The 23,182-nt window shown below is 46.1% G+C and overlaps 1 protein-coding gene across 3 annotated transcripts in view; it reads right to left on the minus strand.

Moving 5' to 3' along the window:
* KANK1 (KN motif and ankyrin repeat domains 1) overlaps positions 1 to 23,182 on the minus strand; it is a 140,262-nt gene that overhangs the window by 51,068 nt on the left and 66,012 nt on the right. For all 3 annotated transcript variants that reach the window (XM_007077461.2, XM_007077460.2, XM_015535421.2), the window contains exon 2: positions 16,939 to 17,058. In XM_007077461.2, coding sequence (XP_007077523.2) covers positions 16,939 to 16,975 — 37 coding nt within the window. In that variant the 5' untranslated portion in view covers positions 16,976 to 17,058. The remainder of the gene's footprint in view (positions 1 to 16,938; positions 17,059 to 23,182) is intronic.

Raw genomic sequence — 23,182 nt, forward strand, 5'->3', positions numbered from 1 at the left:
TGGTGAGTTTTAGTAAACGTATACAGTGTGGCATCCACACCCACAATCCAGTTTTAGGAAATGTCCATCATCCTAAAAATTCCCTCGGGCTTGTTTTAGCCTTTGCTTTTAACAGAGAAACATTTTTCTCCGGACTTAGGAGAAAATTCTGGTATTATTCAGGCACACTATTATATTCCAAACTAGGTATTATGATCAAAAGCCTTGTTCTTAAGAACTAAAGGGATGAATCTGAACGTAGTGTTTCTTAATCCTGTGAAAGAGGATTCTGCTCCATTTTTATTCCGTAAACATTGTGTTCCGGTTAAGAATATAGCTTATTCTAGAAGCAGCTGAAGAAGGGAGCCCGGGTGGCTCCGATGGTTAAGCGTTCGACTTCAGCTCGGGTCATGATCTCAGGGTTCTTGAGTTCAAGCCCCACACCCGCTTCAGAGCCTCTGTCCCCCACTCTCTCTTTGCCCCTCCCCCGCTTGCGCTCTCTCAAAAGTAAATAGCTGAAAGCAATTATTTCCTATGTGTGCTTCCATTAAGCAGAAAAGTCATAGTATACAGATACATATCTAGTCCTTTATGACGAGTGACAGAGGATGGAAACGGTGAACAATAAAAACAGGAATGCCTTCTGCCTGGAAAGTGCCAGTCACACAGTTTCCCTCTGCCGGGAGAGAAACACACCTGTTGGCCTTCACTCTCTTTTAATTTATGTACAAAAGAAGCATCCAAGCGAACCCTGGGAGAACGGGGATGTACTTTCCTCTGATAGGTGGAAAGCAGCCGGAAAGGCTGACAGCCAGCGTGAAGGGAAAGAGACTGTAGACAAAAGCCTTCTGTGACACCAGGCAGGCCGAGGGCACTGACGGTCTTTGTCCCCTGGGTGGCCGCTGCGGGGCACGGAGGCTGCAGTCAAGCATATCTGAACCCACAGTTCTAATGCTTACTTAGCAGGATTACTGCATCGAGACTTTTATCTCTGGGGGGGGCCTGACCCCCAGTCTAGAGGTAAAACCCAAGTTAAATGAAGTAGGGAGTGGTAATGGGGAATTACACTTTGGACATTTTAAGATGCAGATTTCCTGACACACCCTGCGTGTACCTTCCTCCCCCAGTACGTTCCTCTTCTCCCGGTGACTGATTACTAACGTGCTTCCGGCCTCACAGACATGGCACTGCGCCCCCATCTATCCCGACCGTCCAGTGCACACGATTCTTCTGGACCACACTGTTTGAGGCACTTCATACAAGTGCGAATGCATTTCAATTTCACCACCACCCTGTGAGCTAAGTATGGTTCCTGGTATTTTACAGATGCAGCTTACGTCATCTATATTGCTCACTCCTCCACGGCTGTGTGAGTACTACCCAGTACTGAAAAGCCACTTACAAAGTGTAGTCTTTTCTATACCTCAGAGGGCAGAGAAAGATGGGGGCGGGACACGGGAGCGGGAAACTCTGAAGGGTAGGGAGAAGAAAAATGCTTTGGCTTGGACTGTTCCTTCCCCTTCTGTATTTACATTTAAAAACTATATTCCCCCCGCTTTTTTTTTTTAATACTTTTAACGTTTATTTCTTTTTGAGAGAGAGACAGATGGACAGACAGACCAGACAGGGAAGGAGCAGAGAGAGACGGGGAGACACAGAATCCCAAGCAGGCTCCAGGCTCCAAGATGTCGGCACAGAGCCAGAGTGGGGCTCAAACTCACAAACTGTGAGATCATGACCTGAGCCGAAGTCAGATGCTTAACTGACTGAGCCACCCAGGCGCCCCTGGATTGTTCCTTCCCCTTTGATGTGTTTTCCCGGCCTCCCAGACAAAGTTCTCCTAGGTTGCACAGACCAGCTGAAGTTATCAGTTCTGTCTGAAGCTGGCCCTTACCCTCCAGCCATGTCTTCTCTGCAGGCTTGCAGAAGGCCTGTGCCTCCCTCTGCCCCTACTCCTGCACACACCTCACACCTCGACAAACTTAGGGGAGCCTTGTCCTCTAAATCTCCATGAAGTGCGTGTCCCCAGAAGTGCAGGCGCCCAGAGCCCAGCAGGCTAATTTAAATCCTCCCAGAGGAGCCCAACTCTGCGTGTTACTCTTTCCTTTTAAACAGATGTACGCACCTGTCAGAGATTGAGCCCATGCCCTCATCTTACAGCTGAGTCAGGACTCTGGGCTGCAGCGGCCACAGTGCCAACATCACTTTCAGCTTTCGGGGCAGAAGTACCAACACTGGGACGTCCCAGACCAGCACCCTCCGTGCCAGAAGTTTTCAACCCCACTGCACAATTAAACTGCCTGGGGCTGTTTTCAAAAAACGCTGAGCTGCCCGCCCCCCACCCCAGTGAATCAGAATCTCCTGGAGCAGAGCCAGAGGCATCCGCATTTTTAGAGGTTCCCCAGATGAGTCTATACCGAAGCCAGAATTAAGGTCCTCCGCTTTAAGCCAAACAAGGTCTGCGTCTCAAAGTGTGTCTGGCTGAGGGCCAAATTGGGGGCAGCCCCTTAACCATACAATCACCCTCAGGGTCCAGATGACAAGTTCAAACACCCTCAGAGTCCAGGCCAGTCACTGAAAGGAGGGGTCCAGGGCAGCTGGGGCGGGGGGGGGGGGGGACCAGCGAGCACCTGTTCCCTCCAGCTCACTTGGCCTGGGGAAGAACCACATCCAGTAGACATCTTTGACCTTTCAAGAGAAGCTGAAGATATTAGTGTTTTTATATGAAATTACCGAATTTTAAAAATCTTGGCAATTAAATTAAAACAAAACCCTGGGTTGGCCAAACAGAACTCCCAGGCCTCAGTGTGACACAGCACGGGCTTCATGGTACCCATCCGGGATCCAATTTCATTCCTGGTCCCATTCCTTTTCTTTTCCCATTTTCCAGGTGACCAACTATTTTTCTTTCCCATTTGATTATTTTTGAAAGATTTTATTTTTAAGCAATCTCTATACCCAACGTGGGGCTCGAACTCACAACCCCGAGATCAAGAGTCACACGCTCCACCAAATGAGGCAGCGAGGCGCCCCTTCTTCCCTTAAAAAAAATTTTGTTTTTACATTTATTTATTTTTGAGAAACAGAGTGAGACAAAGTGTGAGCGGGGGAGGGGCAGAGAGAGAGAAGGAGACACAGAATCCGAAGCAGGCTCCAGGCTCTGAGCTGTCAGCACGGAGCCGGACGCGGGGCTCGAACCCACAAACTGTGAGATCATGACCTGAGCCGAAGTCAGACGCTCAACCAAATGAGCCACCCAGGCGCCCCCTTCTTCCCTTTTTAAATTAACTAGAGTCCTTACTGGAGCAAACCATAAAACAGATTAGAAAAACAATGTTAATTGTGCTGCATATTAATTTAATCACTTTATGTTTCACTTAGCTCTGTTACTATTACGATGTTTCATTAAAAAAAAAAAAAGATATAGGAGTATATGGGGGGCTCAGTGCATTGAGCATCTGACTTCAGCTCAGGTCATGATCTCACAGATCATGGGTTCGAGCCCCATGTCGGGCTCTGTGCTGACAGCTCAGAGCCTGGAGCCTATTTAAGATTCTGTGTCTCTGGCTCTCTCTGCCCCTCCCCTGCTCACATTGTGTCTCTCTCTCAAAAATAAACACACACACACACACACACACACACACACACACACACACAAAAGATGAAGACAACAGCCTGGGATCCTTACCACCATTCCTCATGAAGGTAAACTTAAAGTGCAGAAGTGCTACGTATAAGAATTCTTCTTAAAAAGAGACAGACTGAAATCAGGATGCTGTGCTATCACTCTTGAGGAAGGCCGGGGTTATTTCTGCGATACTGTAGATGTGCCTCCCTCCCAATCCCTACAGAATTCAAACTCCTTACCATGCTTCTTCACCCTTCCTGGGCTCTCAGAACGGAGATGGACTGACACACAAGCTGATGTCTAGGCTGACTCCAGGGAGGGAGAGCCGTGGGAGGAGCTCCCTTCCACATCCCTGCCAGCTCCTTCTCCACCCACCTCTGCCACAGCCCTTGAAGGGGATTACAGGACAGGTCCAGCGAGGGCTTCTAGCTCTTTCTAGGCCTGTTAGGTGTGTGCAGCGTTGGGGATTGCAGGAGGGTTCCTCCTTTACATGCCTGGATTTGAAGGATGTGCTCTTTCTAAAACTTACGTGTTTTAGAAAGGGGAGATTTTCCAAAGAGAGGCCACAGTCACCATGAGGAGGGTGTGCCCATCAGAGGTGTGGCATTCTGGCCAGGAGAGTGATATTAGGACAAGGACACTGTGGATGATGGGCCTATGAAAAAGGCCAAAAAAAAACAAAAAACAAAAAACAAAAAAAACCCACCAATCTTCTGTCTTTGTTATACCTTACTCAACAAAGTGCATTTCCTCGAACACATGTAAGTCTTAACACCAGAGTCAGAATGATTTTCTACACGACAGGCTTTCTTCACGGTCTGGGGTGCCCCATGATTATTACTTTCCTCAAACTTATACAAGAGACTGTCTCACGATATACTTTCACCTAGGTCTTGAAATCAGCTTTGAAAACAGCCCATGACAAAATGGATTGAGAGGCGTGAAAATAAATAAGGAGATTAAGACTTTAAAATAGATTACCACAAAGACCATAACCACCTCAAACAAGAACAGTCTATTTAATATTCATTTATAATTAAAATTTATAGTTGATAATGATTATAATTTATTAATTATAATTTATTTAATAATTATTTATTATAATTAAAGAACCGTTTATTACCTGCCACCTAAAAGGGGTCAGAGATCTGTAGACACCTCCCCAAGAGCACCGTGGGAAGAAGGCGGGCCGAATGACCAGCCATACTCCCAACCTGAGAGGCCACCAACTCGGTTTCCCAACCACGGTTCCAACCAGCCTGCCAAACCAGACTAGGTAACAAGCCCGGGGCAAAAGGAAGCGACTGGAGCTTAACATCCTCTCTCTGGCTGGATCCTCTCTCTGGCTGGGTCGCTGACAAGAAAGAGGCCATGGAAGCTAGAAAGAACTTTCCAAAGACCTTTGACAATAATCTTCCCTGGACGGCCACATTATATCTGCTCACCTTGCCCCGGAACCCAAGGCACTTAACAGACAATATCATTTCAAACAGACCTTAGAGCACGTGATGGGGAGAAAGGAGATACGAGAACTTGCACTCAGTGGTGAGGTAAGAGGAGGAAGCCTGTAAGCGAGTGTATGCCACAGACTGAAAAATCCCCAGGGGCCCAGGCTGGGAGAAAACCGTAAAAGGTGTAACGATGTAAGACGGGCAAACGGCAGGGCTCAATTCAATCGCACAGAGACGCAAGCAGGCCCTGCGCCCGTGTCTTGCTCTGGATTCGAGGCCCAGTGTTATGCCAGCACAAAACAGGTGCGCTGCAAACAGGTGCTGCTCGAACGTGGAGCCTGAGCAAGCCACAATGGGCACACCTCGTTGCAGATGACGTGGCTCTTGCCTCTGGAGGCCTCCATCCTGACAGACGGGTGAGGCCCACAGCCCTAACTCTTAATGAAAAGACAGGGCTCTCCAGGAATAAAGAAGAGGAAGGGGTGAGGTCCTCCTGGGAGCAACCGAGAACACCTGTTAGAAGAAATAAGTGAGGAAGGTCTTGAGGGAGGAGGAGTAGGTATGGGAAAGAAAGCCAGAGCAAGAGGACAGTGCTTTCTTCGAGCAAGCCCCTAGGAAGCGAACAGGGCAGGTGGGCAGGAGAGCAGCAGCGGGGACGGTGCAGAAGCCCCAGCCTGTTCCACAACTCTGCCCAGAACTGGTCTCTGGCTGCCTGGGGCCCTGGAGGGCTGGGAAGGAGCCCCACGATTTTCCCAGGCATCAGGACCGAAGAAACAGAAACAGATCATGATTTCTATCCAAGGAAGGTCAAAAACAAAAGCCCAGAGTTAAGAGGAGGGAAGAGAGATTAAAGTTCGTGAAAGCGAACATGTTTGGAGAGACAGAAAGAATAACAGAAGTATAGAAAATCCAATGATCCTTAATCTTGCCAGCCATCCTTAACAAAACAAAATCACAAAGAAGGGAGAGTAAGGCAAAGAAAGACCAACTTTCACAGGACCTCAGGGCTGGTCCAGGTCACTAAAAAAGGGAAACAGCCGTCCCTCTGCCAAACGAACTTCTGTGTAGTCATTTAAAAGTGAGCTACTGGGGGTGCCTAGGTGGCTCAGTCGGTTAAGCCTCTAACTGCGGCTCAGGTCATGATCTCGTGGCTCGCAGGTTCGCGCCCCGCATCAGGCTCTGGGCCGACAGCTCAGAGCCTGGAGCCCGCTCCGGATTCTGTGTCTCCCTCTCTCTCTGCCCCTACCTTGCTCATGCTCTCTTTCTCTCTCAAAAATAAACATTACAAAAAAATTTTTTTTAAATAAAAAAAATAAAAGTTCGTTCGACTGAATGAACGAACTCATTGAAGTATTTTTACTGAGTTTTCTGTCATTCCTTCTGGTTGTTCCAAAACTGCACCCTGATTTATATTCACCACTGTCTGCGAAGTATTTTTTTCATATGAAAGTGGCCAGAGGACAGAAGAGCAAAGAATAATGCCCCAGAGGGGAAACCCCAGCTTTGAGGCCCCTTTACCTTTACGGAAGATTTCCTGTTTGGGGTTTCTTCATTGAAAATCAGTCGGCTGAGGGGCCATAAGTTCGAGGCGCCCCAACAACGTCCAAGCAGCCCTGTTCAGGGAACCCACAGCTGCTGCATGTGTGAGTGATGCATGAGACTGTAGAAGAAGGTGCCCAGGAACTGGTGGGATTCCTTCCCACACGGGGTGACAGGGAGCCAAGCACAGAAGCTTAGGATGTGAGGTGACTGCTTCCCCTTCACACTGCCAAGCTGCTGTCCCTGGGACAGACTTGGAACCCGTGTAAAGCGTGGTGCTAATGGAAAAGTTGGCGGTACAGGGCATCGGTGTTTTGCAATTTTTTTCCTGTAAGCTACATTGTTGGAATGGTTTGACATGCAAACCTCTCCCTCCACCCCTACCGGCCCACAGACTTCCAGCTCTCCACCCTGGTACGAGACAACAATCGGCACATCATCGGGCTGACTCACCACCTACAGGGGCGGGGTCCCGGCTGGGGTCCCCGAGGCATAAAGCCCACAGGTACCGATGCCTCCTTGGCCAGCTCGTGGGAAGACAAATCAGTCTTTGTTCTCCCAGCTGGACGGGAACACGCCAGAATGTGCTGCCTACAAAAACATCTCCGCGGTGTGTTCCTGAGATGTGTTAATACATCCCAATCAATTCGGAATGCTGGTGGAAAAGGAAATCAACCAGCCATACGGGGTGGGCGCACGGACGTAGCCGAGGAGGACACTGACAGCAGAGGAAGAAGGAACATTTCCGGCTTTAATCAGAAGAAAGTGAGAGGTGACGCATGTAACTAAGGGTGTAAAGATATTATGCAGCTGGGCTAATCAATGCTTAGAAACATCATCTCTCTCTCTTATATTTCGAGTCCGGGAACATCCTTTTCCTCTTCTTCCGGGAGACCTGGTGTGCCTGCCGAACAGCAACACTTAAAATGCCTTCACTTTGTGGGCAGTTAATCTGAGAGAAAAAAGGCAGAAGTGGGCAGGGATGGGAAAATCTGACAGCACAAGCTGAACCAATGTTTTCACAAAATGGTTTGCAAAGCTGATGGGATTTATTGACTGAACCAAATATTGTGACACTAAATTCAGAAAAATCACATGATGACCTCTTGATTCTACCTAAAAGAGAGCATGTCCAAAATACAGAAGATCCCTCTGGGGAGGCAACTTGTTCACTTAGATAAGATCATGAAAAAAGACCTAAAATACACACTGTACTTGTGACTCTTCATAGAAAATTGCTTCCATAAACATCACACTAAGCAGCACCTCCTTTATTTTTTTAATGTTTGTTCATTTTGGGGGAGAGGGGCAGGGAGAGAGAGGGAGAGAGAGAATCCCAAGTCCCAACCCCAAACTGGGGCTCGAACTCACAAACCGTGAGATTATGATCTGAGCTGAAATCAACAGCCAGACACTTAACCCACTGAGCCACCCAGGTGCCCCTAAGCACCGCCTCTGTTAAATAAGGGCTCACGGGGGCACCTGGGTAGCTCAGGCAGTTAAGTGTCTGACTTCGGCTCAGGTCATGATCTCAGGGTTCGTGGGTTCGAGCCCCACCTCGGGCTCTGTGCTGACAGCTCAGAGCCTGGAGCCTCCTTCAGATCCTTTGTTCCCCTCTCTCTCGGCCCCTCCCCCACTCACGCTTTCCCTCCCTCTGTCTCAAAAATAAATAAACGTTAAAAAAATTAAAAATAAATGAATAAATAAGAACTCACAAGGTGAAACTTTACCATGCCTACAACCTCCAACCCAGCTGGGAGAAAAGTTATGGGTCCCTCAAACCTGGCCTGTCACAAACAAGACAGATAAGTGCACACAGATTCAACTTCTGGGATAAGAATGCTTCCTATCAATCCCATAATCTGTCCATTGACCCAGTTTTCATTCATGGTTATAATCTGCTTTTCTTATCTGTTGGTCAGAAAGGCCTTCTGAATATTACAGAATATTATTTAACCTCATTCCAAGAGCTGCTAAGATTAGAAATCTGGTCAGTATTAAAAAAAGAACCCTCATGAGAGCGGAATACTTATTTTTAAGTAGTGAGATCACTTGTGCACTTAGAACTACCAGCTGAGATCATGAGGAGACACACATGGGCTGCATGTTTAAACATTTCTTGTTGCCAGGATTTACAGCGAACTGCAACCCAAACCAGAACTAGGCTTAGCCTCTAAAACTGCACACTGGGGCACCGTGGCGGCTCAGTCGGTTAAGCGTCCAACTTCAGTTCGATGGTGATCTCGCGGTTTTTGAGTTCGAGCCCTGCGTTGTGCTGTGTGCAGACAGAGCTTCAGATTCTGTATCTCCCTTTCTCTCTGCTCCTCCCCTACTTGTGCTCTCTCGCTCTCAAAAATAAACATTATATATATATATATATATATATATATATATATATATATATATAGAACATGAGCATACTTTTCCTAAAGCATATGGAAATGAGTAAATCAGCTGCAGCTCATTCCAAAAATATCCGGCAGAGAAGCCAAGAGAGGAAAAACAGAATCAACCAACATTTTTTCCAAGTGAGAATTTCTACAAGGGTTTGAATGAATCCTATCAAATCTGATTTCCCGGTTGGGTCTCCTAGGAGGTTTTGATGAGAAAAGTCTACTCAATGCAATTTTTAGGTATGTTGCCAGGAAACAGCAAGAATTTATAACCTCTGTGAATTCGAGAACTATGCTGATATTCTTTGTGCCAGAGCAAATCAAACAGCCCTGTACAGAGAAGGACCCCAAAGCAGCAACTGCGAGCTGAAGTCGCTCATTTTCCAAGCCCACACAAACCCTTCTCGGGAGCTGCACAAAGGAGATGAACTGGAATTATCTGGGGCACAGAAGGCAAACCTGTGGAAAAGAGGCTAATGAGCTAGACTTTGGATGGGGTTGGCTAGCTCACCCAAGCTCTTCAAGAAAGAGGGAAGTGCAGAATCAGAAATAAACGCCAATACTCACGATGGGAAGTCTGGGGGGTAAGCAAGGCACAGAATATTCAAATCCTGTAGGAAAGGCTGTTTTAATCCTTTGCCTCACTCTGCAGCTTTAGAAAGAGAGCAGGAGCTCAAGTTTTTAATGTAGCGCATCTCCCTGCTGGGCTTTTATTTTGTGTGTGTGTGTGTGTGTGTGTGTGTGTGTGTGTGTGTGTGTGTGTGTGTTTCCTTTCTTCTTGGCACCCAGAGAGCATCTGGGCAGAAATCTCCAAATGGAGGGTGTATTTGTGCCTGATGCCGGGAAGAGCCGGGATCTACCCTTCCCACATCCACGTGGGCTGTCTCTCGCTGCAAGATAAGGCATCTTTCCTTGGCTTAACCAGAGTTTAATCGCCTGTCTGAAACCTGAATGATGCTTAACCCATTCTGACTCGCTTGAGGTCTGGAACCACAATGCCCATAACGTGAAGCTGGCTGCGGGTTAAAACAGAAGCCTTACTCAGGTCACGATCTCGCGGTCCGTGAGTTCAAGCCCCGCGTCAGGCTCTGTGCTGACAGCTCAGAGCCTGGAGCCTGTTTCAGATTCTGTGTCTCCCTCTCTCTGACCCTCCCCCATTCATGCTCTGTCTCTCTCTCTCTCAAAATAAATAAACGTTAAAAAAAAAATTAAAAAAAAAAACAAAAAACAGAAGCCTTACGAGGTGAAACAAGCTAGCCCTGAGGAGGGAGGGACCCTTCAGAAGCTCTCTGGGGGCTGGATGAATTCTGTGGTTCTGATTTAACCAGACAGGTGGAACTCTGAAAGGCAAGGCCTCCTATTTGTAGTGGTCTCAGCATTTTATTTGTTTATCTTTTCATGTTTATTTAATTATTCTGAGAGACAATCCCAAGCAGGCTCCGTGCCACCAAGCACAGCCCCATGCAGGGATCGAACTCACCAACCGTGAGATCTTGACCTGAGCCGAAACCAAAGGTCAGACCCTTAACCAACTGAGCCACCCAGGTGCCCCTCGGCATTTTAAAAATTAGGAAGTTCGAGGGTAACTACTACTTTCTTAAAAAAAAAAAAATCTTCTGAAACACCATCACTATGTAGGAAAATACATTATTTCATTTATAAACTCTAGGGTGAAATTAGCCTTTAATAAGCTAAAAACTAAGTTTCATTTAAAGTTGAAATGTATAATTAAGATCCAATTATTAAACACACCAAAGGAATGGTGCTGCACGCTATACTAAATAAGAATATGCTTGTTACTTTGGCTCTTAATTCACACTAAGAAAAAATACCTTTTCACCATAACCTCTATCAGGGAGGACATTTTACTGGTGACTGGCCTACTTTTGGGTTTCACGTAGTTTTCTCAACTATATACCTTCCCCTTGATCTGTTTAATCAGAACATCACAGACTCTACATTTCTGATTTTTTAATGCCAACAGAATGCGGGGAACAAGGAAAACCGCTGTGTTCCGCTTCTGGGTTAGCCATTAACTAACGGTGGGAGTTGGGCAACTTGTGTTCTGTGGTCTGAAAGTGGGGACAAGTGGAATCAAAAAGATCCCTGTTGGCCCTCACCTATGCTTTTATGTCAGACAACTTCGTTTCTTCCCTTTGTTTTTCTGCTACACCACTCACAGCAGACCCCAAAGGACTGATCAGAACACGCATTTAATCCTTGTGCCGACTTTTCCAGGACACCCTGAAAGGTCATGGAGGGCAGCCCCAGCCTCTCATCAGCTTCCGTTCTGCCTTCGGAGAACAGGACTAAGACCCAACACCACAGACACACACAACGGATCTCGCGCTTGACCATCAGCAGGCAATTTCGCTATCGGGTTCACTGCAGTGGGCTCAGAGTTCTGTTTGAGAAATGCTGCTGCCCAGGAAAAATATTTACACAATCGAGTGGGCTGCACGGCACGGCAGTGTTCGACCTGCTCAGCCAGGAGCCTGTCTTATCAGTGGCCTTTGTACCTCATTTAAGATCCACATGGCGACAAAACCTGGAGCCAGGTAACTGACCAGAAGATCAAGGTCTTATGAAATTGATTGTATGAATTTAAAATGACCACCAAATTTTTAACGCAGTTCGGTAAGTATTGTAAATAAGCAAATATATAGCTATCTGGAAAAAATAAAAAACTAACAAAAGCAAATATTAGCAAAAATAAGGCTGGGTGATGGGAGGCATAAAATGCTACTCTCTAATACTCATCTGTTGCTTTCATTTATTTAACTTTCATTAACAGTAATATAAGTCTAGCCTTAAAATCACCGTATCTATGCACCCCGATGTTTAGAGCAGCACTATCAACAATAGCCAAATTATGGAAAGAGCCCAAATGTCCATCAAGTGATGAATGGATAAAGAAGATGTGGTTCATATATACAATGGAATACTACTTGGCGATGAAAAACAATCTTGCCATTTGCAGCAATGCGGATGGCACTGGAGGGTATTATGGTAAGTGAAGTAAGTCAGTCAGAAAAAGACAGGTATCGTCTGTTTTCACTCATATGGGCAATTTGAGAAACTTAACAGATGACCATAGGGGAGGGGAAGGGAAGGAAAAAATGAGATAAAAACAGAGAAGGAGGCAAACCATAAGAGACTCTTAAATACAGAGAACAAACTGAGGGTTGATGGGATGGGGGGTAGGGGAGAGTGGCTGATGGGCATTGAGGCAGGCGCTTGTTGGGATGAGCACCGGGTGTTGTATGTGAGTGATGAATCATGGGAATCCACTCCTGAAGCCAAGACTACACTGTATGTTAGCTGATGTGATAAACAACACACACACACACACACACACACACACACACACACACACACACACCCCGAACAGGAGAATACCTCTGATTATAGGAAAAAAAAAAGGGAAAAAAAAAATCACTGTATCTGATGGGACCTTGTACAGCGGCACCTGAACAGGTGCCTTTCGGACCAGGAACTCACAAGAGAGTCAGCAGATCAAGAAGGGCAGTGATTTCCCCTGACATCCAACCAGCATTTGATACCGTAAAAAAGTGTTTTTATGGCTATTATTTTCTCTCTCCTTCACAACACACCTGTGAAGAAGGCAGGGCAGGTATTCTTATCTTCATCTCACAAATAAGCCACCTGTCATTTAGCTTCTGAAGAGATGCTAAGCTCTAATTAAAGTTTTACAACAGCAATTAGTGTTTACAGAGGTAAACAGTGCGTCCAGTTTACAACACGATTTCAGAAACCTGAGAAAGAGCAGACTGTCCCCATCCCCAAAGTGCAGAGACACAGCCATCCTCCTAACCAACGGCCCTCACTTCCTTCGTAGCTGGCCCCAACAAAAGGGGACAGTCACGAGCAATTTATAAAGCTTGTACCTCGTCACGCTGACAGGTGGCCTTAGGGTGTTCTCTGGAATACCATAATAAAGGGGTTTTCATTAATGAAATCACAACTGGACCAGTCAACAGAAGTAGGACAGAGATCGTGTGGAAAAGAGGTCACACAGAAACAAATGACTGATACGGACAGGGTGGCCTGGAGGAAGATGAATCTGGAAGGGGTACCCAGGCGAGACTGTCCTGTGTAGCAAGTAAGAACAGATGACACCCGGCTAAATTTGAATTTCAGATACACAGTGCATACTTTTTTTAGTGTGAGTCAGTCCTCTACTTTATCCAGAGGCTCTGTCCACAGGAACCCTCAGCTTCCACTAGACGAAAGGTCTTCGAAAGCAGGAGGTGCGTCGACCGAAGGCCTGTTTTGTTCCCTGCTGCATCCGAGTCCCCAGAACAGTGCCTGGCCCCGCTGGACGCCCTCCATAATCTTTGCCATGAACTTGTCAAGTTTATTTCTGAAGCCAGGTGCTATGTATGCAGGTGCCTGTCATATCACCTTTATGCATTTTGTACGCCTGGAATTTATTATAAGAAATTTACAAATTATAGCATCAACTAACTGCTCTTACTTTAAAATCAATACGTTTTGGGGTGCTGGGCGGCTTAGTTGGTTAAGGGCCTCTTGATGTCGGCTCAGGTGGTGATCTCATAGTGCGTGAGTTCGAGCCCCGTGTCGGGGTCCATGCTGACAGCTCAGAGCCTGCTTGGGATTCTGTCTCTTCCTCTCTCTGCCCTCCCTGCTTGCACCCTCTCTCCCATTCTCTCTCCTCCCCTCTCTCTCAATATAAATAAACTTAAGAAACAAAATAAAATAAAATCAGCTTTTATTCTAGCTAACTGAAGGACTCAGTGGGGAAGTCCAAGTGTAAAAGGACTCTGAATAGTCCCTTACTCAGTTTCAAGTCTCAAACAGGGACACGAATATGTGATGTCAGACCTCAGATGTGCTGGCAGCCAAGGGCACTGCTTGGCCAAGTGGTGTTTTTCTCAGCTGGCTTCTTCTGCTTCTGCTTTGTTCCTAAGACCATGAAAAGCATTTCTCGTGCCAATGCTCTGACTCCAACCTCATATGGGACTTTTCCTCAGGTTTTATGGAAGCCCAAAGCCTTGATTTTTCAGGGGAAGGGGTGGGCCAGACTCCTTTTGGGGCCATAAAGCCCTCTTTAACCCATCTTAATCTGCAGTCTGTAAATGTTTTTATGTTAATTACATTTCAAAACAGTATATTTATAAACAGCATATACATCTGCATTGTTTGAGTTTGGCTTTTTTTTTTTTTTTAAACAATGGGCAGGCATTTCTCTTGCAATACAGAGTAGGAAAACAAAAGGTAAAAATAGTGATTTTTATAAGCATTATCTCAACTGTGTGAAATACTTAAAATTTAAAGACCATACCAAAGGGGCACCTGGGTGGCTCAGTTAAGCGTCCGACTTCGGCTCAGGTCATGATCTTGCGGTTCCTGAGTTCGAGCCCCACATCAGGCTCTGTGCTGACAGCTCAGAGAATGGAGCCTGCTTCGGATTCTGTGTCTCCCTCTCTGTCTGCCCCTCCCCTGCTTGTGCTCTCTCTCTCTGTCTCTCAAAATCATAAATAACATTAAAAAGAATTTTTTAAAAACTTTAAAAAATAAAAATAAAGACCATACAGAAAAGGAGCGCAACATGTATTTCTGGGTGGGGGCATTACCAGTAATTCTTGCTGTATTTTTTAAGAAAATGTTAAACTTTTATATCTTAGAATTTTCTAAAATGGGCCTCATATATATGTATATATGCATGCATATACGTGTGTGTGTGTGTGTGTGTGTGCGTGTGTGTGTATAACTATAGTAATTATGTATGGCTGAGCCTCTAATCAGATTGCTTACAGAGGTCATGGCGACTAGAAAAAACAAAATTGTCCCTTGCCTGGTGCAGACACCTGTCTGCAGTAACTAATCATACCCTGATACCCCAGAAGTCACAAATCATAGAGCTTCCCTTTGTTTCTGGACGCAGTGCCCAGACCTGCTAGGCAGGGGGAAAGGTTACAGCTGGGTCATCAGACTTTAAGAACCAAAGGAAAAGAGACACTCCAGAAGAGTCAGGCTGGAGAAGGAACTGAGCATTGGCAAATGGGGTAGGTATCTAAACCCTTGAAGACAGGAATGTGCTAGACATGCCAGTGGGTCAAGGTCTAGAGGCACCACTAACTCCAGCCCCCCTTCCTCTGAACGTGCGGGAAGTGGGGGCAGGAGAGGGAAGGGAGGAGCATCACAGGAGATTGAAACTCACTCATAACACTCAAGACATTTCATGTTTCAATCTCCTCCCTCAGCAAATATTTGACTCGACACGAGGAATGATCCTGACTTTCCTTACTTAGGTTAAGGGACTGAGGTTCTCTGCCATCACACAGGGCTGATAGCGATGGTGAAGGGGACAGTGTCATCTCACAGGATTACGTACGAATCAGGGATGGGAGTAGAGACAGAGCAGCTTTGGCATCATGGTACGCCATGAGTGTTCATTTAAAGGCTAGATTTGTGTCGTTTGTATTTTATTTTTAAGCTTATTTATTTTGAGAGAGCAAGCAGGGGAGGGGCGGAGAGAGAGGGAGAGAGAGAGAACCACAAGCAGGCCTTGCAGTGGCGGCACGGAGCCCGACGAGGGACTTGAACTCATCAACCGTGAGATCATGACCTGAGCCGAAGTTAAGAGTCAGACGCTTAACTGACTGAGCCACCCGGGCGCCCCCAGTTTTCCTTGCTGACAGCAGTCCTGAGCAGAATCTCTACAAGTCCCTGGCAGCTGGCAAGTAGAAGGGACCAACCGAAGAATAAACAGAGAAAGATGGGTTGTCCCAGAATAAACGGGAGTTTGGCTGGGTTTGGCCTGGGGCAAGAAAGCTACCGCGTTCTTGTCAGAGGGGATGCTTGCAGCCAGGACTGCTAGAAGGAAAAGTCACACGGGTGGGCTGGGGACACCCCCCGCAGAGGGCTCCTCCTGCCGCAGTCCTTACCAGAGCTTGCCGGCTTACATGGCACTTGTAAGTCCGCTTCTGGTGCTCGCGTGGGTCTCAACCCTGCAGGCAGACACATTTACTGATACCGCACACACAGAACAACAGTCCTGCCCCCTATTTCATGGTTAGTGCTGGAGCTGGGACTCAATTCAGGTGTCCTGATTCCAACTCCACATTCCTTCCATGACCCAGTGTTCAGAGCAGCAGAGCCCCGACCCCGTTTCAGACACCGCGCGACAGTTCCTGCATACATACACGGTCACCGTTCTCGCACATTCTGCTCTTTGGCTGATCGCTCAAGAGAGGGACGGACGCTCGGCGTATCGTTGGGGGCAGGTGGTCGTCTCTCAGGAGGACTTCCTCTGCATTTGTTCTATAAATTTCTCCCACATCTTATATAAGCAATACCGGACGAGCTATGCAACCTGTGTAGGTCTCTAACGTAACTAGAGTAACAGTGAGAACACAAATCTTTATGATTCGTGATATGGCTTGTTGATTATTCCTCTCTGGGAAAGTTGCTCTAGCAAGTAAGCTCTTCCCTAGCCACTCTGTCCCTTTGTGCAGCAACACGAAACAAACCCTGCTTGGGACCGGACACTAGGAACTAGTTTTAGGCATCCAAACCTATCTCCTCTCGCATCGCTCAATCCCTCATAAAGAAGGGCAAGAGGAATGCCCATTATCCTTGGATCAGCACTCGGGATTTTACATTGATCTTTCAACACTTCAATAGAATTGACTTGGGTAATAATTTACCTAACTGATTTCTGCACATAAAGGCTCTAAAGATAAAAGCAAATTCTCTAAGAGATTTTGGAAAAAACAAAAACAAAAAAATAAATAAAAAACCAACCTAGCTTCGATGGATAGAAAATTGCTTTCTAAGTCCAGTTACCTAGACAACCTGCTATTATCTACCCATTGCTGAAAAAGACATAAGAAATCAGTTTGAACAAAGGCATACACACACACACACACACTCTCTCTCTCTCTCTCCAGAGTTGAGTTACCTGAGGCACAGCCGTTAACCTTTGTGGCGTGAGCCATGCTGGCTGGAGTCCAATGACAGATCCAGAAAGGAGTGAGGAATCATGCAAATTTTAAGCATCAAGTTCCCAAACGCAATCAACCTGAAACAATGAAGACAGCCCCATCAAAATGGATCATTTAAAAATACGCACAACACTAAATCTTAGATGTCTGTTTACAAAGATGGCCGCTAATGGAGAGAGCAAATTGGGAGTCGGGGAGAGGTGGCCTGTGGATGGGGGTGATGACGGCCTGGCCCCGCCACTCGGTGCTGAGATTCATGTACCGGCAGATGTGCCTGTGGACGGGCACCCAGAGCAGGGCTCTAGACGCGATACTCTTATCGGAGATGGAAATGGTTCTCCAGAAACGTGACATTTTTAGGAAGGTGGCCTTCAAATACCAAGGGCCTCCTCAGGGGCATCATTCCCTAGCCTACCGCAAGTCCACTACAAACCATTTTTGGTACTTTACAAAAAAATTTAGTTTTGAGAGAGAGAGAGAGAGCGAGTGCACAAGCAGGGAAGGGGCAGAGAATCCAAAGCAGGCTCCAGGCTCTGAGCTATCCGTATAGAGCTTCATGCGGGGCTTGAACATGCAAACCTAGAGATCATGACGTGAGCTGACGTCGGATGCTCAACCGACTGAGCCACCCAGGTGCCCTGACCATCTGTGGTTCTTAAATGTAACGTCTTTTCCAGATGCTGGCTCAACACCTTCAAGGTAGTTGCTGTTGTAGCAAGCCTTCACATTTTTAAAGGATTGATTCATGGGAACCCTTCTGAGGTATCTCAAAGTCTTTTGCCTACTCGGTCTTTTAAAACATAAATCTGAGCTGGTCAGCTCCCCTCTTAAAAAAGTCTTCAATATCTCCCACGGTCCTGTCGGATAACCTTCGAATGACAGTATAGCACATAGTTTGGAAACATCAGGGGTCACGATGGGCACCATATGTCTTACTTTATATTGATCCTCTATTTAAAAGTTAACTGAGGGGCGCCTGGGTGGCTCAGTCGGTTGAGCGGCCAACTTCGGCTCAGGTCATGATCTCGCGGTCCGGAGTTCGAGCCCCGCGTCGGGCTCTGTGCTGACCGCTCAGAGCCTGGAGCCTGTTTCGGATTCTGTGTCTCCCTCTCTCTCTGACCCTCTCCCATTCATGCTCTGTCTCTCTCTGTCTCAAAAATGAATAAATGCTAAAAAAAAAAAATTAAAAAAAAAAGTTAACTGAGATTACTACTATAAGACATAGTAGAAACACAAAATTTAAAACAAAAAAGAAACAACAAGAGTAACAGGAAGGGAACATTGTTCTAACCTCTGCTTTTTCAAAACGCCTTTTGAAAAATGCTGGTAAGGAAAGCAAACAATGGTACAGAGGAAAACAGTCCATTTCCACTGTGCCCAGATCCTAACTCCAGACCCACAAAACCCGAAGAAACTGATCTAACAAATTCCAAGTTGGGAATTCAAGTGTCGGTTCAGAAACCCGCAGTGACCTCCCCAAAAGAACAAAATGCTGGGGCGTCTGGGTGGCTCAGGGGGTCAAGCGTCCGACTTCGGCTCAGGTCACGATCTCACGGTTTGTGGGTCCGAGCCCCGCGTTGGGCTCTGTGCTGACAGCTTGGAGCCTGCTTTGGTTTCTGTCTCCTGCTCTCTCTGTCCCTCCCCACGTGTGCTCTGTTTCTCTGTTTCTCAAAAATAAATAAATGTAAAAAATAAAATAAAATAAAAAGAACAAAATGCTAATACATACGCATATACACGTCTAATGCAGCCAGTGAAATCACTTAAGAGCTTTCAATAATGTAGTAAAATGCTCAAAGAACATCGATAAAAATTGTATTCTGTCATAAACCCAATTTTGTGAAAAATATGTACATATTTACACATTGATTTAAAACCCCAAGAAATAAATACACCAAAATGTTCCTTATGGTTGCCCCTGGCTGATTCAATTAGGGAAGAACTTAGCTCCTTTGTTACTTTTGTAATAGTAACTATTAAAAAAAATAATAAAGATTGGAGACTTCCCGTCTCTGGTTTTATTTGCTTTCAAGTGCACAGGAGAAAGAAGAAAGAACTTTCAAAATGCAACGTGAAAGGGAACTATGAGGCCACAGTCATGGAGAGTGTAAGAAGTGAGAAATCCAAGTACATAGAAGGAAGGCACAGGAAATGGCTGATCTCTGTGATCACACAGTGACAGTCGCTAGCTGAAGAGCTAGTGAAATTGTCTTCGCTGCCTGAATGGGTTTACGCTTGTAGTTCAAAGCGAACTACTTACAGTTCCCTTGCTTGGCTTTTCCAGCTTTGGGGACTGCCACTCCGCCCACCGGCAGAGACCGGATTCTCAGCCTCCCCCGAGAAGCTCCCTGCTGGTCCCCACTTGGTGTGTGACAGCACACCAGGAGGAAAGGATGGCTCTAATCTCTCTGCAGTCACCTGACATTCTGTTGGAAACAGGCACTGGTCCGGGTCCATGGCATTGAGCTTGGGAAGCAGTAACCTCCGTGCGGGCAGAGCTGGCTTTAGGGATACAATGAGCATTACCTTTAAGAATAGGAATGACTACACAGGTCTGGCAAATGTAGCTTGGTTAAAAAAAAAAAATGTGGGGACTGGGAGAGAAGAAGGAAGAGAGGGAACAGGGAGATAAGGGGACAGAGGACAGAAGCCCAGCTTCTGAAATTCTTCAACTGATTACACTTTTGAAAGCCAACAAAAGCAAATCTAAGCTGATTCGTGGCCCCTTTCTAGATCGGTGCGCTGGGCTGGTGCTCTTGCTTCAGAATGGCTTGTAAATACCACCCCTTAAACTCGTGAGGGCAAACAGAAGGCAAGAAGAAACAGGCTGCATGTGTTATGGGTGCATGAAGTAGGTGTCAAGGTATTTGGATGGAGATATGCCCAGAATCTCCTGAGTGAAGCTTCATAAACTTTGGTCCAAGGTCCCCTCCTGTTAGTGAAGAGCCTTCGCCTGGCGGAAAATCTTTATGTCCGATCCAAACTGGTCTCTCCCACCCTCCCCCAAACCGAACGATAAAATCAAAAGGAAGGAGAAACCTCAAAAAGGGAACAAGCATGCCACCGGTAATATAATAAGATAGTGTCACCGGGTGTGGATCCGGGTAGCGTCTCTGCAAAAACAACAGTTTCATATGGTGTATTGATTTTTCCCAGTTATTGTTCATGCCTGACAGGTGGCCTCAAACTGTGAGGACTTAGTCTTCTTAATGATATGCAGATTCTTATGTCAGTGCATTATATAAACCAGAAAAGGGTTGGCCATGTTCCATTCTCTGTTACAGATCAATAAACTGCTTCTTTTCTTCCCCAGAGAAGGCTGCAAACCAGTAAATCTTAAGCGGGACAATGGTGGCTTAGTTGAGCTCACTAAGAAAAAGCACTCCTTTGAAAGCCTCTAGGGAAATACATCAATACAGAAAATAAAGAATTTGTCGTCTTCTCTATTTCAAGCGACAAATCTGAAGAACATTTTAGTAGCGCCCCGAGCGCAGCGCAGAGAATAATGTAGACGTTGCATGAATTTATCCCGTAAACGCATGACATTAGTTCAATACGAAACCAACAGGAGGAACAGCCCACTGGGTCTTCTCTAAGAAAGCATTAGTGAAAACAGATAGATGAACTTGAGATTTGACATATACCCTAGACTGGCTCTGGCAACCAACCAAATGCCACTGCCTTGGTTAGAGCCCAGATAATGACGACGAGGACACTGCTGATGACCAAGCAGATGACAGCTGGTATTCACTGAGCTCTTACTCTTATCAGTTATTGAGATATAAATGGTATCCATTCTATGGTACACCATTACTTTAAGTAGCACTGATTAAAAACTAATGTTGCTAATTAAACAGTCTTAAAATGCTTAAGATTATATTAATTGTAGGATATATCCTCATCTCAGAAATGTTAGAATGTGAAAAATGTGCATCTTAGAATTTGTGAACTTATGTTACATTCAGGGCATTTAGGTTTTTTAAAATTTATTTGGGGGGGGCATGAGTGGGAGAGGGACAGAGAGAGAGAGAGAGAGAGAGAGAAAGAGAGAGAGAGAGAGAGAGAGAGAGAGAAAGAGAGAGAGAGAGAGAGGTGGGGGAGGGGGCAGAGAGAGAGAGAGAGAGAGAGAGAGAGAGAGAATCCCAAGCAGGCTCTGCGCTGTCACCAAAGAGTCCCATGTGGGGCTTGATCTCATGAACCATGAGACCATGACCTGAGTTGAAATCAAGAGTTGGATGCTTAACCAACTGAGCCACCCAGGTGCCCCACATTCAAGGCATTTTTTAAAGCACCTAACAGTTATCACCTCATTCAAACTTCACAATAACCCTGCGAGCTACTAAAAATTCTCTCTCCCCATTTTACAAACAGGAAGCTCAGGCATAGGGAGGTCAGAACACGCCTGGCTAGGGGTGCCTGAGTGGCTCAGTCGGTTGAGCGTCCGACTTTGGCTCAGGTCATGATCTGGTGGTCCATGAGTTCAAGCCCCGCATCGGGCTCTGTACTGACAGCCTGGAGCCTGAAGCCTGTTTCGGATGCTGTGTCTCCCTCTCTCTGCCACTCCCCCGCTCATGCTCTGTTTCTCTCTGTCAAATATAAATAAACATTAAAAACAAACAAAAAAAAAACATGCCTGGCTCACAGAACTAGGAAGTGCCAGAGCCAAGTGCAGGGGTGAGCAATCCAGCCCTAGAGCCCACACTCCAGCCCTCGTGGGTAAGAGCCCTGTTGCTTTAAGAAGTAAAAATTTATGCACCTAAATAAGGGGAACCTTTCAAGGCCCTCACCTGAGGGATGTGTACGCTTACTGAAAGGATACTTAAATTCCTTTTAGAAAGAAAGCTATGTTTCAGAATTTTACGGTATTTGTTTTCGAAGCAACTGCATTTCCCGTCTTACTCCTTGAGATTACATGTTTAAGAGCCTGAGGAGGGACTTACATGACACATAGGAAAGGCCATCGTATGCGCCCATCACACTTTGATCGGGACTCCCCAGGATACTCGTCCATGTGGCTATCCGCCTTGTTCCTTAGACTGTACTACGGATGTCATTTGACTCAATACATTAAGTACTTTTTCACCTGACCAACATGCTCCCCCGCTCAGGGTTAGGTGGGAGGCTCCCAATGGAATCATAGTAATTTCAAAAATGGACAGAATCAGGGCAGTCAAATTGGAATAAGAACCTTCCTGTTCAAGTGACAAGTGTTAAGAGGGGAAACCACCGTTTTGATGTACACGTTCTGGAATCTCATCTACAACATGTCATAGTATTGTTTCTTTTGCTTCACAAAATTAACAACATAGTTATACCTAAACTCTGGAAAAGACAGAAAAAACAGTCACTTGCAATCTCTCAGTGCTGACGTGGCCATCATGACCAGCTGAGGCTCTTTCTTTTTTTTTTTTTTTTAATGTTTATTTATTTTTCAGAGAGAGAGAGAGAGAATACAAGCAAGCAGGGGAGGGACAGAGGGAGAGGGAGCCACAGAATCAGAAGCAGGCTCAGACTCCGAGCTGTCAGCACAGAGCCCGATGCGGGGCTCGAACTCGCAAACTCCAAGATCGTGACCCGAGCTGAAGTCAGACACTCAACTGACTGAGCCACTCAGGGGCCCCCCTGAGGTTCTTTCTCTTCAACGTGTGAGGACTCTATGTGTATTTTTGTCACTTCAACACGTTTTAAAGACCTGCAACTCTTAGAATTGGTACCAGCCACTCTTCCTTTTCTACTTGGAGGCAGCAGATAAACGAAAGCTCCGCATCATTCTCAGAGGCTGACACACTAGTGCCAGAAACAGCCAGACAGACAAAGGACAAAGCACTGGAAAAGCAGTGTACACACAGTTAATTCTAATCCACAGCAAGATGGTCTTACCTTGCCCAAACAGGCTGTGAATGGCCAAAAATGTATTCATAAGAGACCATGTGGCCAAAGTCTTAAAGGATGAATGAATGTTTTCCAGGGTGACAAAGAAGGGCATTCTCGACAGAAGGAACAGAGTATGCAAAGTCAAGAGATAAGGAAGTGCATGGTGGGGTGCCTGCCTGGCTCAGTCGGTGGAACATGCAACTCTTAGTCTTGGGGTTGTGACTTTGAGCCCCACGGTGGGTGTAGAGATTACTTAAAAAATTTTGGGGCACCTGGGCGGCTCAGTCAGTTAAGTGTACAACTCTTGGCTTCAGCTCAGGTCATGAT

This window comes from Panthera tigris, chromosome D4 (assembly GCF_018350195.1).
Source record: "Panthera tigris isolate Pti1 chromosome D4, P.tigris_Pti1_mat1.1, whole genome shotgun sequence".
Taxonomy (NCBI): domain Eukaryota; kingdom Metazoa; phylum Chordata; class Mammalia; order Carnivora; family Felidae; genus Panthera; species Panthera tigris.